Below are 17,467 nucleotides of genomic sequence, written 5' to 3'. Positions count from 1 at the left end.
TATCCTAATGCAAATATTCATATTTATTTTCAGAAATATGCTTAATGATGTAATGTCGATGAAAATTATAACACATTATTATCAAAAAGTGTCATTTGATCGTCGCCCAAAAGGAACAAAATGCACGAAGCGCTTTCCAAAATTAACCAATTCTTTGTACGCGATATGCCAAACGACGTAAGAACACTCAGAAACTACATTGATTCTGGGTCGCCAGAAGAAAGAAAAATTGCCATCAAAAAAGTAATTAATCTTATGCGAGCAGGAGAAAATGTACAAGTTTTCTTTTCATCAATTCTTCAATGTGTCAAAACATCTGACATGGAACTCAAAAGATTAATTTATTTATACCTTGTTCATTATTCACTCTTCGAACCTGAACAATCAATTTTGACTGTTAACACCTTTATTCTTGACGCTCAGGATCCCAACCCACTTGTTAGGGCACTTGCTGTCCGTAGTATGTGCCGAATACGAGTTGAAAGTGTTGCAGAATATATGGTTTCTCCATTAAAGCAATCACTCGAAGATCCAGACCCATACGTCAGGAAGACAGCTGTTCTTGGCGTTGTTAAGTTATATGACATCATTCCAGAGACAGTTGAAAATTCTGAATTATTTAAAGCTTTAATTTCACATCTTAACGATGACAATCCATTAGTTGTTTCTAACACAGCTGCAGCTATATATGAAATCAACGAAAGGCGCACAACACCAATTTTTACATTTGATTCCAAATCAATTGAACCTTTAATACACTCAATTTCCAGTTCCAATGAATGGTGTCAAACTGTTCTATTCGATTGTCTATCTCGTTATATCCCTGAAAGCAGCGAAATTGCCAATTCTTTAATCGAGCGTCTTATACCATATCTCAAAAGTAGTAATCCATCTGTTATCATTGGAGCATTTCGCTGTATTTTCCTCTATATGGATCATGACAAACGCGATCCCGTTTCAATATTTGAACAAATTTTACCATCATTTTTATCTTTAATTTCGTCAGCAGACCCAGAGATTCAATATGTAGTTCTTCGAGCGATGTCTCTCTTTGTTCTTAAGTATCCAAAGGCACTCTCACGTCACATTCGCTTTTTCTTCTGCAAGTATAATGATCCGTCTTTTATTAAGATGCAAAAACTTGACATCATCGTCACAACCGTCCAACCGATAACCGCTCAGGCGGTTTTGGATGAATTCACTGAGTACGTTAACTCCGTTGATGTATCGTTCGTTCGCAAAACAATTCGATGCATAGGCCAAATAGCTATCAAACTACCTGTTGCTACATCACGTTGTGTTGATATTTTGTGCTCTTGTATCACTAGTAAGGCTAGTTATGCAATCGAAGAATCGATCATAGTTTTCTGCGATATTCTTCGTAGACATCCTGGTAGTTTTGAGTCAGTTCTGTCAACTATTTGTTCTTCACTTGATAAGATAAGTCTTCCAGAAGCAAAAGCTTCAGCAATTTGGTTGCTTGGTGAATATTCAAATATAATCGAAAACGTTGATCTTCTTATTGACCCATTCCTTGATAGCTTTCATGACTCGGAACCACTTGTCCAACTTCAGATGCTTACATCACTTGCGAAGATATATCTCATTAAACCTGAAGAAACCAAAGATCAACTTCAATTTGTCCTAAACGAAGCCACCAAAGAGACGTCTATCCCTGATGTCCGTAATCGCGCTTTATTATATTGGCGGTTATTGTCATCAGATAATGAAGTTGCAAAACAAATTATAATATTTGAGAAAAATATGAACCAAGACATCAAACCGAAGTTTGAAGAGGAAGTTCTTACGGAACTTATCGAAAACACTGGAAATGTTGCAGGCGTATTACACATTTTACCAACTGAATTTGTCCATCGCGCTAAATACATTCCGGACATAGATGAATATGACAAGTCTAAAGAAAGGTTAAAGAATTGGACGCCCTTAAAAGTTTCTGATGATACTCTCATCTCGATGTTTATTGATTTCTATGTGGATCAAATGAACCTAAAGATTGTTAACAAGTCACACAATACATTATCGAACTTTGCGATTGCAATTAATAATAACTTACTTGGCATTGTCCTCAAAGATCAAATCTCATTACCTGAAAAACTCGAATTTGGCGAAAGTGTCGAAATTGAAACTGAAATAGAGGTAGACAAATCCAAAGCCGGTAATTTCGACAAGACAAAGTTTGAATTAGCATTAAGAACTAACATCGAAAACATATTCGCCATTTGTCGGTTACCAATTGAAATTGCTTTGACAAATGACGGTGATATCGGCGTGGATGATTTCAATAATTACTTCAGTCAATTTTACAACTCAATTACTTTCGATTTGAACGGTTTACAAATTGCATCAAAAGAAACGTTATTCGAAAGAAAGGTTTACGTCAAGGGTAAAAATGGTAATTCTTTGTATGTATCGTTCGCGCTATCGTCTGACATCATCTTCGTTGGTGAAATCGTCGAAACTCAGGCCAACGTTAGGATAACTGTTAAGTCGTCGTGTGCAAGACAATACTTGGAGGTCATAAAGGAAAGCGCACAGAATCTTTTTGGTAAATACGAGTAAATAAATCAAATTACTGTTGCTTTATTGCTTGGGTTTCTTGGATGGTTTCCTGATTGGTTTCTTTGGTGATGTGTATTCAAGGTTCTCTTCTGATTCTGACGTTTCTGATGATGAATCATTTACAATATCTTCATTAGCATCTTTAATTATTTTAATCGTCTTCCTTACTTTAGGTTGCTTAGGTGAGGGCATAGGATTGAGTTGTTCTGAATTAGATTCTTGATTCGAAATCAAGATTTTTGAGTCAATTTGATCTGTTTCGAATTTATGTTCGGACTTGTTATCAAGGAGGCCGAATAACCAGTTTCTGTTGTATTTTGTGGCAATGTTGGTCAATTTTTTGAGATTTGCATCAAAATAATCATATTCAATGCCTTTTTCAAGAAGATATTTGGCAGTAGCTTTCTGATTGGCAACAACTGCAAGGAAAATTGCGGTCCATCCAGCACTATTAACAGCATCTAAATCAGCACCTCTTTCAAGAATGTATTCAATATAAGAAATATGACCACGAGATGCAGCAATATGCATTACCGTTTTCCCGTCTTCTGTTTTGGCATTGATGTCTGCTCCACTGTTCAATAAAATATCGACGCATTCAATTCGTCCTGTAAAAGCCGTCCAATGTAATGCAGTAAAACCCATAAAGTTTTTTTGTTCAACATTAGCACCACTTTTTATTAGAAATTTTGTACATTCTATGGAACCATGTGCTGCAGCACACATCAATAAAGAATGAACATGATTTTCTTCAGAATGAGTTGACGCATTTGGGTTAACCTGACTTGGCACTAATTCTTTTAGTCCTTCTATGTCATCAAATTGAGCCATGGACCATGCTTTAAGAATTAATTCGCTCATTTTATAAATCTCGCTTATTACAAACGTACAAAAAATGGGGCAGCCCATATTTAGTGTTGCAGGTTCGATTACCGTCGGTGGCTTTTTTTGTTAATAAACTTTTGTCGATATGTGATGTGGTCTCTGTAATCTTGTATGAAATCAGTTTTTGAACTTGAAGAATATTTTTTTAATTTAACTGGTGAAAATTTTGGTAATGATGCAGTTAATCGTGTAATGAAATTATTTAATCCTTTTTTCTCATACTCGTTTAATTTATTCATTAGTAATTTTGTTTACTATTCATTTTTATCATCCCAAAGAATACAATTGAAATTTTTATAAAATTCTTAGCAAACATTCAAATAAAACCTAAAGAATCTAATTTTTTTTTTTTTTCGATAAAATGATTGAATCAAACTTAATATCACCAAATTTAATTAAAAATAAAAAATCATTTTATTTTTCTCATTATTTTGATACAGAAACAATTGAACAATTAAAAGGAAGTAAAATTATGTTTTATAAATATTTCATAAAATTATGATCAACCTTTAAAGAATGATTGGGAACTTCATAAGCAATTAATTAAAGATTAAGTTTATCCAAACGAAAGATCAAAAATAATTATTCGAAATGATGAAATAGATAAGCTTCAAGAAATATCATCACAATACAAATATGATTTGAATCAAACAATTGAACCATCACTTTATGAAAGACATTCATTTATTATTGAAGAAAATGTTTCATTAATTGATTATTCAGCATTTTTTGGATCAGTTAAATGTTTTAAATATTTACTTATGAATGGTGCAAACGTAGATAATAGAAGCAAATATGCAATTGCAGGTGGAAATGAAGAAATCATTCATTTATGTGAACAAAATCATTCGAAATTCGAAGATACATATGAAATAGCAATCGAATTTCATCAAAATGATGTCTTGAAATATATTTATGAAAATCAAATAGAAAGTGAAATTAGAAGAAACTTTAATTCTTTGATAACTTTAAGTATTAAATGTGGTTATGAGATTTTATCATTCTTAGAAAAGGAAGGAAATAAATTTAATACTTTTATATTAAACGAATCTGCAAAAAGGTAACCTAGAAATAGCTAAATTACTTTTCGAACAAGAAGGAATTGATGTTAATGCTAAAAACATTTATTTAACATTTTTAGAGTTTGTTTTCATCATTTAGTATTTCTAAATTCCATTTAGAGATTATTCAAAATATTTAGAACATCACTTATGATTGAATTGAAAAAAAAATCATATCAATATTGTTAAATTGCTTCTTGAGTAGAAGGTATTGATTTTAAAGCTAAAAATATTTATTTTTATTCGAAATTTTTTTTAATATCCGATATTTAAAAATAATATTTGGAAAACTCTTAAAATATTTGATACAGCACTTTTTATTGCAGCTATCAAAGGCAATGTGGAAATTGTTAAAATACTTCTTGAACAAGAAGGAATGATATTGATTTGTTTTATATATAATTTGTTTTCATGATTTAATATTTCAAAATAAGTCCTGAAAAATTTTTATAATCATTCCAATCAGCGTTGAATAAAGCAAAATCAAAAAATTATAAAGAAATAGTAAAATTAATTCTAAAAGCAAAAGGCGTTAATGTTGCACCTAACAGAAATGATAGTTTGCTTTATTTAAAATATATTATTATAATTTGATGTTTTAAAATGATATTTCTTATTTATTGGAATCATTTCATGCATCTCTTGTTTTGTCTTTGCATATGAGCAATTATAATTATAAAACATTTAAAGAATTTGAAGAACAAGTAACTTTTTGGGATTAAAATTTCTCATATGAAATCTGATGATAATCGTGCATACACTTGGAACGAAGATAGTAAAAATTATTAGCATACTTTTGAAATTAATAAAATAATAAAATAATTTTGACAAAAACAGGTAGATACAAAGAAAAAGTTTTTATCAAAATAATAAAATTTTTCCAAATCATTATAATAATTTTATTTACATATCCTTCAATGATACATATTTTATAAATAACATGAAATTCAAACCTGCTATCTCTTTATTTCAGAAGCATTTTAACGTTTGACATAGTTAATACACATTCAAAAATATTTTCTTGAATATGTTTGCTAAATTTACAGTATATAATGCGGTTGGAACTGATCCCGAGTATCCAAGGAACCCGTGTCGGGGGCATCTGTATACTCCTTCCATATTCAAACACCTAAATTCTATTCGAAATGATATAATATTATTCTTTACCAAATAATTGATTATATTTCAATCGAAACAAATCCAAACCTTTGAAATTTGAAAATTTCAATTCAATTCCCTCAAAAGGTTCGCCTCAAAACGTTAAAAAAATGGGTTTGCTGTGTTTTTACGCGATAAGACAATCCGGTTCTGGTCCTTCTTTCCTTTGCCCCATGTCGAACTTGACTGAAACCTTTGAGCCTGAGTTCTTTGAAGTTGTGGTTGTGGTAGTAGTTGTTGATCCAGGTTTAGTGGTGACATATGTTGTGGTAGTAGTTGTCTTAGTTGTTGTAGTTGGTTTAGTGGTAACATATGTTGTGGTAGTTGTTGTTGTAGGACGAGATGTTGTAACATATGTTGTTTTTGTTGTTGTTGTACGAACAGGTTTTGGTTCCTCTGTTACATACTTTGTAACATATGTTGTTTCAGTTCTTGGCTGTGGCGCTTGCTTTACGATTACATATCTGAAGACTTTTCCATCGTAAGATCCTTGAGTCCACTTTCCTTTTGCAGCACAATATTTGCAGGCGTCATCAAATGAGTTGACAGTTACAGTGTGACCACAGTTAGCGCATTTGCATTCATAATACTTGATGGTCGAACGGCCGCAAAATGGGCATTTATCATTCTCTGAACGCCTAACATACATTTGACCGCAGCCATAGCAAGAAACGCGATATATGCTTGGGTGAGGTGTCACAGAAGACATTTAGAATGTAAACAAGGTTGAGAAATTTACCGGTAAATTTTTGAATATAATTATCACAATTTACTGCCACTTTCCTATCGTTCAAATACCACCAGACGGTTTTCTGAAGGATAACGTTTTTTTTTTTTGGTCACTTACAGTTTTGAACGATAAAAAATATGACTAATTGAATCATGTGAAACCTCATGAAATCTTTCATAATTATTCAATTCTTTTACATAGGTTTATTAATAACTTATTTAGTATCAATCACAATAAAAAATATGGACAAAATGATTCATTTAAACTTGGAATTATTTTTTGTTTCTTATATTTATATAGGATCACATCAAAAACAAAATCTATGTTTCGATTGTGGTCTAATTAGACTCTTAGAATAATTTCCTGCAATAAAAACAATCATTTAAAATGTTTCATCCTGATTGATATTAAACCGCCAATTATCTGACAAATCTTTGAATTTTGAATGCTTTACATATCGATTGCTGGATGGAGCTAAGCAATCACAAGCACTCAAATTCATCAATACGAAGTTCTGGAAACAGCATACGTCAAGACACATTTGACTGCTCAAATAGAAAAATTTCCGAGCTTCCACCAATTTCCAAACCAAATCTTTTAATTCAAATTGAAGCCTCAAACAATCTTATTAAAACACTTCATGATATGACTCCTTTTACATACCTTCGCTATCTCAATCTGTCAAATAATCGTATTAGTGATCTCACTCCACTTCGCAAAGTTGAAACACTTTGTAAACTTGATTGTAGCCACAATAAAATTACTAATTTAGACTTTGTTGAATCTCTCATTAATCTTGAAACACTAAATGCTTCTCACAACAAAATATCTGATATTACAGTTCCTTTACCACAAAGTCTTATTGAACTTAACATATCGCAAAACGAGATCTCGAATCTCGATTTTTTTGAAGACAAAATCCCAAAGGATATTGAAGAAATTGATGTAAGTTCCAATTTATTTGACACGTTGGTTAATCTTAGATTCATTACAGTTTTCCAACAATTACGAGTCTTGAACACGAGTTTGCAAGAGAAAAACGAAGACATCAAAGTTGCCGAGTTTGCAAAACATCTTTGTCCATCTCTTGAAGTATTTGATGGAATCAGATGTGATGATGTAGATGACATAGAAATCGATAACGATGAACTTGTAAATGTTCTTATTGATGTTTCCGAAAGCGACTTACGAAAACTACTTCTTCATTCGTGCGGAGATAACCAAATAAAATGGGAAAAAGCGCAATTTATTCCATTCGAAGAAGAACCGCAATCAACGCCAATAATGGCATTGACTAAAAGAATACAATCAATAGAGTCGCGTTTGCCTGTTATACAACCAAGAGTACAATTAATTAAAGATGATTCAATTGAATCAGAAATACAAAATTTAAAAGAAGAAATAACTGAAATTAAAGAACAGATATCGAAAATAGCGGAAATATTGTTTGTGCATGATAAAGGATTAAAGACTTTGTGGGAAAACAAAAATCAAAACTGAAAACTTTTTCGTGAGATGTAAACTATTTAAATAAATTTTTGTACGTTAAAGATCATTTTTTTTAAAAATGATGAGAAATAATATCTTTAAAACAGAAACTAGGCATCTAACAAAATTCGTTGATCATGCTGGTGAAAATATTAATAATGTTAATTCCGATTATATTAACAATGTAAATTCTGTGAATAAGAAAATCAGAGATTCACCAAGAAACCAAAAAAGATCCCAATTAAAAAGAAGGCTACCGTCACCTGAAAGTGTAACTCAAGAAAATAAAACAAGAAAACTTAAAAAGAAATTACAAGAACAAGAAAGCACAATGACTAGAGTAAGAGCTGCAACAACGTTTCATCGACCAAATCCGGTCACTCTTTTAGAAATGGCATCAACACAACCAAAGCGTATTTTCCCTATTCAAGAAATTCCAAGTCAAAATGAAACACTCAAAATCAAATTGAAAAAAATTGAAACGAGTGATAAGTATTCTAAGTTATTTGAGTTAAGAATATGAATCGTATTTTTGTCTTATAATGAATTGGATTCATCTTTATCTAAAATATATATATTCTTTGTTTTAATTTTTTTCAATGCCAAGACTATGTTTTTTTTTTAATTTTTTTTTAACATGTAAACACAGAATACAGCAATTCATCCAGCCCGAAACACAAATTCACAAATCAACTTTTACTTTTTGATTAATCAAATGTCATTTTACTTCAATCAAATTTGTATGCATTTTGATGGTATACTTTCTCCATCAAAAAAGTGATATCTTTTTTCAATTCAAATTTCGTGGGCGGTTCCGTTGTGGGTAAGAACGATGGTTATGAAAACATGGATCATATTACACATAATAACATCATAGAATTCGAAAAACTTTTAATAATTGGTCGGGCGGTTTAGCGGGCATGATGATAATCAAACTAATATTATCCAAAAGAGAATCATTTCCCAAAAGTGTCGTTTTCATCGGTATGCACAGAAAAAATTGGTAACATAACATAGCTATTGAATAATTGAATTGATTATGTTGTGTTAAGCAGCCAAATAAACGTTCATATAACGGTTTATAGATTTATTCAAATTTGAATATCCAGTCCCCCATTCTTCAACGCTGATTGGTAGCATGTGAACGTTGTTGTCTCATTAGGGAAGAAGCCAATGTAAAACATTTTCAAGAATTCGAATCTTGATGCAAAATCTTTTGGATGAAACAATGAATAGAACGTAACAAAGAACGGCATAAGTTGATCAGGTCCAACATCCATAGCCGAGAATCCCTTTGTGAATTGGAACCTTGCCATTCCTATTGCGACATTTAATTGTTTTCCGAAACTATATATATCATTTATTCCAAAAGCGTCTTTCATTCCGCTGAATATATTCTTTTCTTTAAGTAACTTCTTCGCCCTTTCCAGATACTTTTTATCTGGTAATAAATTTTCGAGTTTTTCCATAATTTCATTTTCAGATGTTGACAGTTTTTCGTAGACCATTGAATCCTCTTCTTTTAATTCTGGTTTAAATTCAATGAATTCGTTATAATTAAATGAGGAAGTAAGATAAGAATAACATGTGTCTGTAATTGATTCTTCAGTAATGACTTTCTCTTTAACAATGTCATTTTCATGTTTAACATAACTCATTAAATCAGTTAATTCTTGTTTTAACAAATTGGGATTATTTATGACATCTTTAAGTTCCAATTTCCTTTTGTTCATGAAATACTTTTCGATAGTTGACCGCAATAAGAAATCTTTTGCGATATAAAACATTCGTTGGATTATTGGTTTGACTTGTTCATCTAAATCTTGAAGTTGGAAGATCATGGGTGTAAATGCACTCAGTTTCATTAAGTCTTCTTTGTCATCAATGATAATATCATCTAATAATTTCTTGATTTCGTTTTCTGATTTTTGTTGTAATTGTTCTTTGATGAAGTTTGCTTCTACTTTACGACTTTCGATTTTATTAATTGGTCCTTTGTCAACCAATTCATTCATATAATCATCTAATGACGTTCCATAATTACATCTGGGGATAAAATCAGTTTCGATCAAAAATTCTCGAATCCGTTGTTTGAACACTGCTGATTGCGACTTCCTTAAATCAGTATCGCTATCGACCCATGTGTGTAGTTTTGTCCACCAGGAAATTGTATGAAAAGTAAGTTCATTTGGGGGTTCAAACGGTTTCCGATTGTTTTGCAGTGAAATGATGTCGTAGTTAGTCAAAATTGACGGTTGGAACATTGACGGCAGATTTTCGCGGTTTTTCCCTTCAATATATTTGATTTCTGATTCGTTGTAACTCTCTGAAAATATTTTGATTAATTCACGCAAAAATTTGTTTGTAAATAATTTGTGAAGGAATTCATAGAATTGTTCGTTAGGAGTTTGATGCGATTCGATAAACCCTAAAATTTGCAAAAAGGATATGTTGTGATACGAAGGGTGTAAAGCATAGTTAATAAATACATTACGGAGGAAAATGACATTGCTACCTTGTTCTTGAGTGGCTTCAACAACTAAAATGTCAAGAATATATTGAGGAAAGAGATTAGAATGTGATCGACAATTTGCGAGAATTTTCTCTTGAATTTCACCAATTTGGTTATCAAAGTTTTGGTATTTGATTTGTGGTAAAATTGGAGATAGAATAGGACAAAATGATGAATATATATAACGTATAAATAATGGTGAAAAAAAGGCTGCGCGTGAATATAACATTCGTTGGATATTGTTAAAACGCCCTGAATAGAAAATTTGATTTAAAAAATCAATTTGAGCAAAACCTGCCATAAAATAATGACTATAGGTTGGCCAGAACATAAAGGTGTATATGTCTATCATGGTAAGGTCTTCTTGTTGTTGCAATATGCTAAAGAATTCTAAAGAACCAGGTTTGAAATCATCTGCATCATTTCCAAAAATTTCATGTGCTTTGATATTAGGACTTTCTTGGGTATAGTCGTATTGTTGGTTGTTTAAATTGTTTTGGAAAAGTTTGGTTTCTTTTTCGATTAATGTTTTGACAGTATGTGGAAATGGGGATTGAGTAAAAATAGATTGATATAAATAATAAATTAAAACATAGTATACTTTTTGAGTTAAAATTTTTCCCATATTTTCATTTGTAAGCTTATCAAATTGATTTAGTCGGAACTCGTGTTCTAACTTTGTCATGGCATCCTCCATATTAAGTTTCTTTTTAGCTGCCTGAAGAAGTTCAGATATTTTGGTGGGAGTAGGAGGGCTTGAATTCAAAACAAGAAAAATGAAAAAATAAACTTCTGAATTATTGGCATTTTGTATGTTTTACAAGCGTTACCATTTTGAACACGTCATTTTTTCCAATTAAAAAGTGGCATTTTCGCAAAATCGAATATTTATGCGACAAAAAAAAATGTCGGAATTTTAAAATTCATATAATGGATCGAAAGTAACTCAATTTTTGACCGATAAAAAAAATTAATTCAATTCCCCTTCCACCATATAAACTGGAAATCAGAACTCAGAAGAACAATAAACTCATTTAAATCCGAAAAATGTCAAAATTGTAGAATGAACAGTACTTAATTTCAGAAGCAGAAAGATGAATTTATATCTAGAATGCTTGCTTCTCATTTTACTTATGAAGAAATACAAGATTTCTTATATGTTTGCTCCGAAAAAATATCTAAAGTTAAAAAAAAATTCCAAATGAATCATAATATTGGTCGTCCATCAGCTTTAACTTGGTAAATGATTGATTACATCGTAACTCAACCATATGCAAATGCCAGACTAACTGATGGAGATATAACATCATCTCTAAACGAAAAGTTTTCAACAAAGATATCGTTCTCAACTGTTGTCCGCAGACAAAGCTTTTATTTTGACAAAAAATCCCAGTTCGAGAATATCATCTTTTCTGATGAATCTCGTTCTGAAAAGAGTCCAGATAACAGCTGGGCAAGGATAAAACGTCGATTCATATGAGTACATCAAAATCTTGAAAAGAAGTCAACTGATACCAACATGTGATCTGAAATACGGACGTTTTAAATGGTTTTTTATGCAAGATGGGGCTCCATTCCATAATACAACTCACACAATTAATTGGTTATGCAATGATGTTCTAATTGCGCCAGGATGGCCTCCAAACTCGCCCGACCTTAATCCAATAGAAATCTTAACACACACACACACAGCGCTATTGAAGCTTCGCGTGATACGCTCGCTTCAAGCCGCGCTACATAAAAGAAAGCATTAACGATAGAGGATGATTGAAAATTAGGATTAACGGTCGAGTTTAAAATAAGCATGTGCGAAAAATCTAACTATAACTTGTAACGTAACGTTACCTGTAACTTTGACATTTTGGAAAAAAGAAGAAGAATAAAGAACATGAGATACAAAAATCAAGGTTACGTTACGTTACAGGTTATAAATTAAGTCTAGTTTTAAAGTAGTAATTTGATTTTTTAATGCAACTAAAAAGATGTCAGAAGTTACAATCGACATAAACGACAAATTCTGTTTAATGGACATTAGAAAAAATAAAAACTATAATTTAAACGGAGATGAAGCAATAAATGATTTAAAAAAATGTTTTTTAGTATGTGATTCAACACCTGAAGTATTTATGTTTAAAGATTATGACGCAGTGAATGATTATGTTAAAGTAAGTTATACATCAGAAAACGTTGCGAAACAAAAGCTAAAGAAAATAATTATTGGAAGAAGGACCGAAGGAAATAAAACAAAAAACGTTTCCGCTTGGGATTTATATTTAGAAAATACAGAAATATTTACGGTAAAAGCATTAAAATTTTATTCAAATGATCCTCAAATTTTTTCTTACTTTAGAGGTTATGATTATAAAAAGCTTGATAAAGTAAAAACAGAAATTATACAACCATTTTTAGATCACGTCAGAGAAGTAATAGCAAATGGTAATGAAGAAATTTATAGATATATTTTAATTTGGGTCGCGAGCATTCTTCAAAAACCAAATTTCAAAACTGGAGTTGCTTTAGTTATATTAGGAAATCAAGGAACAGGAAAAAATACATTCTTTACAGATGTAATTTGCAAATTAATGGCAAGATACGCAAATGAAAATGTTACGAATATAGAATCAGTAGTCGGTAAATTTAATGCAACATTAAAAAACAAAAAATTACTGGTTTTAAATGAACTACAAAGTATTGATACAAATAAATTTTTAAATTCTGATGCATTAAAATCTATTATAACAGATAAAACAATAAATATAATTCAAAAAAATGAACCGATGAGAGAAACAGAAAATGTTGCTAATTTTATAATGGTATCAAATAATGATGTTCCAATAAAGATTGAAAGTTATGATAGAAGATATGTTGTAACAAAAACAAGTGATAAGCATTTACAAGATTTCAAATATTTTGCAAATTTAGCGAAAATATTCACGCCTGAATTTTATGAAAATTTATTTACATTCTTTATGTTAATGGATGTGTCGAAAGTAAATTTAAGAAGAATTCCGAACAGTGAAGCAAAAGAAAATATAAAAGAAGCTTCAATGTCAAGTTATGAAATATTCGCTAGAGACAATTACGAAAAAAAAAAAAACATAACAGGTCCTGATTTATTTAATTTATATTGTGATTTTGTTGAAAAAAATAAATTCAACAGTTGCAGTTCAAGGACTTTTATTGCAAATATGAAAAAATTCACTGGAAATGCTTCTGCAAAAAGGATTGATGGAAAAGTATCTAAAGTATATAATTTATTGCCAGAAGTTCATGATAGGTTTGAAAAATATCATAAGAAATTAGAAGAACAAATAGTTGATGATGAAGTTGATGATGATGCTTTATGAATATGTTTATTTTTATCAAAAAAGTATGTTTAAAATTTTGAGGGTTAATTCTAACCTAAAAGTTAACCCTCAACGAAACGGAGAAAATGAGCATTTTTTGAATGATTTAACACAAAAGGAAAATGACAAAAATTAATTAATTTCGTAATGTGTTTAATGAATTATCGTAATAAGAATATAAAAATAAATTCATGTCCGAATCACATTTTATTGTAAGATATGAATATATTAATTTTTGAATAGCTCATGACAAACTAACTAACTAACCTAACAAAAAAAATTCGAGAAAGCCTTTTCGTAAAAGTCTATATATTTTTGAAATTGAATTCTAACTTGATGATTTGACGTGAATTTTGCAAGTTTACGGGAGTTAATGACTATAAGCTAACGGAAAAGGCTTATTTCTATGTTGAATGTTGCATTTACTGCTTCAAACTTGTAATTTTCAGCTGATTTGACACAATCAAAAATGATGATGCCTCAGATATGACTGTTTCTGAAAAGTCTTTCTCGAATTTTTTTTGTTAGGTTAGTTAGTTAGTTAGTTTGTCATGTATAAAAATAAATATTAATATCATTTATGTTTAGCAAAAAATTCTCTTTCAATTTCTGACTGTTTATGAGGAGTATTACCGCGGAGAAATGAAGCAGGAATTTCATCTTGATATGAACGTTGCCCAGGAACGGTAAAAAGTACTTTATACTTATTTGTTTTAGGATTAAATGACAAAATTGACTCAACAGAACCAACCCATTTACCAGGAATAGTTGACGCCCATTTAATATTATTTGGTTTATTCTTATCAATCGGTATTCGTTTGTATCTTGGTTTAGTAATTACTGTTCCGTCTTGAGCAATTAAAACGTATATGTTTCCTTTCCGTTCATCAATTTTATAACATTCACGGCTGATTTGAAATCTTTTCTTAGTTATGCCATTATGACGCGGTAATATATAGCGTACAAAAGAGCCAACAGGAAGAATTAAATTCTTAATACATTTTTGTTTTTCAGAAGATTCTAAACATTTAAATATATATTCTTTTTCTAAATCTTTATTATCAAACATTTCTTTTGGAGAACAACCGATGGCTGAATGGTAAGTATTGTTGTAAGTATTCAGAAACTTTTTCATTCTTTCTGGAGTAATAAATGTGTATTTTTCATCATGTGATTGATGTTTAGATTTTTCCGTTGGAGTATTCATATCTCTTATTGTTCGCATGAATCTATCAATAATGCCTAAAGACGAATGGTTTTTATCTGATATTGTATGAACGGCAACTTTATTTTTAGAAAGAAGTTTTAAATTATTTTTTTCAATAAATGCTGGTTCTTCATCTGACGTTAATTTTACAGGATGGAATTTTTCAATGAATTGTTTTAATGTTTCATTAACAGCAGACGCTGATTTTGACATCAACGGTAAACAGTAAACGTATCTATTATTTGTGCCAATAAATACGTGCCAATATCTTGGAGTCTTTCCTTTGGTGTTATCGTATAAATCATGAAACCAGCAATTTGGAATAGTTGAAAATATTTTTATCATATAAGGTTTTATATCTTTTGTTTTAATAAATTTATCCTTCAATCTCCTTGATATTACTTTTTTAATTTTCTTTTCACTAACATTTGGAAATTTATTTTGCACGTGTTTTTTGACGTGACTGTAAGTTTTAAAATGTGTTTTGTCAATTTCTTTGTTAACGTTTAGACTCATTTAAGAGTTATTAAAACGTTTTTTTAATTATATTAAATGGGATTAGGTCGTATATTCGGTGGAATAAGAAAATTTATTCAAAATGCAGGACGACTTGTAAGAAATGTTATTGATAAAGGAAAGAGAATTTACAGTAAGGTCTCGCCAATAATCAGTCGAGGAATTGAATTTGGTAAAAAGATTCCAGGAATAATTGATACAGTAAGAAAGCGTAAAGGAGATATAACAGATAAAATAGATAAAATAGTTGATGCAGTTCCTGACGGTAAGATTAAAGACAAAATTAAACGAGCCGTAGATAAAGGCAAAGAAGTAGCCGAACGTGTTTTAGATACAGGTCAAAAGATTTCGGATAAAACCTGCGGTAATGAAACCTCAACCAAGAGTAATGATTCCTGGATTAATGTGATTCATTAAATGATTTTTTGATTTTTTTATATTTAATAAATGGCAGAGAACGAGACTGAACGGCTCTACGAGCCTGAGCTCCTTCGGAGCGAAACAGAAATTGTTTTGGATGATGAAAACGAAAATGTGAATGAAGAAAAAACATCTGATGTTAAGATAACAAAGAAAGCAGTAAAAGATTTAACACAAGAAGAAAAAGAAATTATAATTGCTAATGCTAAAAAAGGAATTGAAAATGAATTTTTTGACGTCAAATTTTTCAAGAACGGTAACGCTAGAGTTACAGCAAAGAAATCAAAAACTCCAACGGTTAGTCAAAAAAGTAATTAAAAACAACAACGACGGTAAAGTTTATCTATCAAACGATCAATTATTAATGGAGCATATAATTGAATTAAATTCACGATTAGATAAATTAACAGGTAAGCATAAAAAGCTTAAGAAGAAGTATCATCGTTTGAGGGATGATATTTATATTGATGCTGAGGAAATTCCTTCGGTCGAACAAACATTAAATGACGAGCAAGTCTCGCTAGATGCTCGAAACTCACAAGGTTCGGAGCAAAAGGAAGAAATAGTTTCGTCAGAAGCTCAAGTTTCGTCAGAACGTCAAGAACAAGTTTATAATGTGCCGGTACAACGCGGATGGAGAGCAAGAGTTCAATACTTATAAATTAATATTTTTATTTTTAATTAAATGGCAAAGAAAGCAGTCAAACGAAGAATTAGAAAAAACAAAGAAAAATGTCAAACGCGGATTAAGGCATCGATTAATTACTCAAGCTCCAATATCTAACCCTAACGCATCGGTCAGAGCAAATATTCTTCCTTCACCGAATAATCAAAATTCCAATTCTGCTAGGTCACAGATGATGGCAAATTTACAAAATCCATTTCTTCCTGTTGCTTTATCACAAACTCCACAAAATATTAATCTTGACGCAATACATAATATGAGAAATCAAAACGATGTTCGTCAACAACAAATTAATGATACGCGGAGAGAGAAACAAGATGAATTAGCAAGAAAGAAAAATTTGGATGAACAAGAAAGAAATATGAAAAAAGCAACAAAAGCTGCTGAGGCAAAGTATAACGAAGAAAAGCAAAAACGAGAAATGGCAGAAAGAGAGATTGAACGTCAGCATGAATTAGCAAACAAAGCTCAACAAGAAACTGAACGTTACGCAAAAGCTTTGGCAGAACTTAAAAAACTCAGTATAAAGGCGACATTGATTTATTAAAAGATCAAAACGCAACAATTCAAGCTCAATTAGCTGAAGCAAAAATGCTTACTATTGAACGCCAACATGAAATAGAAGCTAATGAACAAATGCGAATTAAAAATAGCTTGCAACGTGAGTTAGAAAAAGTAAAGAATGAAAATGAAACTTTACAGAAAGTTTTAAAATCAGAAGATTATAAGAATGCAAATGAAATGCGAGCACAGACACAATATGAATTAGAAAGAGCACGTTATGAAAATGAACTATTAAAAGCTCAAAAATGAAGCTAAAATAAAATTTGAACAAGAAAGAATTAAAAGAATAACAGCATTAACTCCGGAGCAATATC

The 17,467-nt window shown here is 30.8% G+C and overlaps 9 protein-coding genes across 9 annotated transcripts; 6 read left to right on the top strand and 3 right to left on the bottom strand.

The window, feature by feature from the left end:
- Positions 1-120: 120 nt before the first annotated feature.
- GO595_006044 (Adaptin N terminal region family protein) lies at positions 121-2,580 on the top strand (the record flags this gene model as incomplete). Its single annotated transcript, XM_067919354.1, has 1 exon — positions 121-2,580. The coding sequence occupies one exon, from the start codon at positions 121-123 to the stop codon at positions 2,578-2,580; it is 2,460 nt and encodes an 819-aa protein (XP_067773640.1).
- Positions 2,581-2,601: 21 nt separating this feature from the next.
- Positions 2,602-3,411, bottom strand: GO595_006043 (ankyrin repeat domain-containing protein; the record flags this gene model as incomplete). The annotated part of the gene is made up of 1 exon (XM_067919353.1): positions 2,602-3,411. The coding sequence occupies one exon, from the start codon at positions 3,409-3,411 to the stop codon at positions 2,602-2,604; it is 810 nt and encodes a 269-aa protein (XP_067773639.1).
- Positions 3,412-5,811: 2,400 nt separating this feature from the next.
- On the bottom strand, positions 5,812-6,393 carry GO595_006042 (uncharacterized protein; the record flags this gene model as incomplete). Its single annotated transcript, XM_067919351.1, has 1 exon — positions 5,812-6,393. The coding sequence occupies one exon, from the start codon at positions 6,391-6,393 to the stop codon at positions 5,812-5,814; it is 582 nt and encodes a 193-aa protein (XP_067773638.1).
- A 489-nt stretch (positions 6,394-6,882) lies between these two features.
- Positions 6,883-7,914, top strand: GO595_006041 (leucine-rich repeat domain-containing protein; the record flags this gene model as incomplete). Its single annotated transcript, XM_067919350.1, has 1 exon — positions 6,883-7,914. The coding sequence occupies one exon, from the start codon at positions 6,883-6,885 to the stop codon at positions 7,912-7,914; it is 1,032 nt and encodes a 343-aa protein (XP_067773637.1).
- Positions 7,915-8,993: 1,079 nt separating this feature from the next.
- On the bottom strand, positions 8,994-10,643 carry GO595_006040 (uncharacterized protein; the record flags this gene model as incomplete). The annotated part of the gene is made up of 1 exon (XM_067919349.1): positions 8,994-10,643. The coding sequence occupies one exon, from the start codon at positions 10,641-10,643 to the stop codon at positions 8,994-8,996; it is 1,650 nt and encodes a 549-aa protein (XP_067773636.1).
- Positions 10,644-15,520: 4,877 nt separating this feature from the next.
- Positions 15,521-15,901, top strand: GO595_006039 (uncharacterized protein; the record flags this gene model as incomplete). The annotated part of the gene is made up of 1 exon (XM_067919348.1): positions 15,521-15,901. One exon carries the CDS (start codon positions 15,521-15,523, stop codon positions 15,899-15,901), a length of 381 nt encoding a protein of 126 aa, XP_067773635.1.
- Positions 15,902-15,931: 30 nt separating this feature from the next.
- Positions 15,932-16,222, top strand: GO595_006038 (uncharacterized protein; the record flags this gene model as incomplete). The annotated part of the gene is made up of 1 exon (XM_067919347.1): positions 15,932-16,222. The coding sequence occupies one exon, from the start codon at positions 15,932-15,934 to the stop codon at positions 16,220-16,222; it is 291 nt and encodes a 96-aa protein (XP_067773634.1).
- Positions 16,223-16,268: 46 nt separating this feature from the next.
- On the top strand, positions 16,269-16,565 carry GO595_006037 (uncharacterized protein; the record flags this gene model as incomplete). The annotated part of the gene is made up of 1 exon (XM_067919346.1): positions 16,269-16,565. One exon carries the CDS (start codon positions 16,269-16,271, stop codon positions 16,563-16,565), a length of 297 nt encoding a protein of 98 aa, XP_067773633.1.
- Positions 16,566-16,761: 196 nt separating this feature from the next.
- Positions 16,762-17,136, top strand: GO595_006036 (uncharacterized protein; the record flags this gene model as incomplete). Its single annotated transcript, XM_067919345.1, has 1 exon — positions 16,762-17,136. One exon carries the CDS (start codon positions 16,762-16,764, stop codon positions 17,134-17,136), a length of 375 nt encoding a protein of 124 aa, XP_067773632.1.
- Between the last annotated feature and the right edge of the window lie 331 nt (positions 17,137-17,467).

Source organism: Histomonas meleagridis (genome assembly GCF_020186115.1).
Source record: "Histomonas meleagridis strain 2922-C6/04-10x chromosome Unknown contig_40, whole genome shotgun sequence".
Classification (NCBI taxonomy): domain Eukaryota; phylum Parabasalia; order Tritrichomonadida; family Dientamoebidae; genus Histomonas; species Histomonas meleagridis.
Note: the sequence above shows the minus strand (reverse complement) of the source record. Positions and strands in the feature narration are given on the sequence as shown.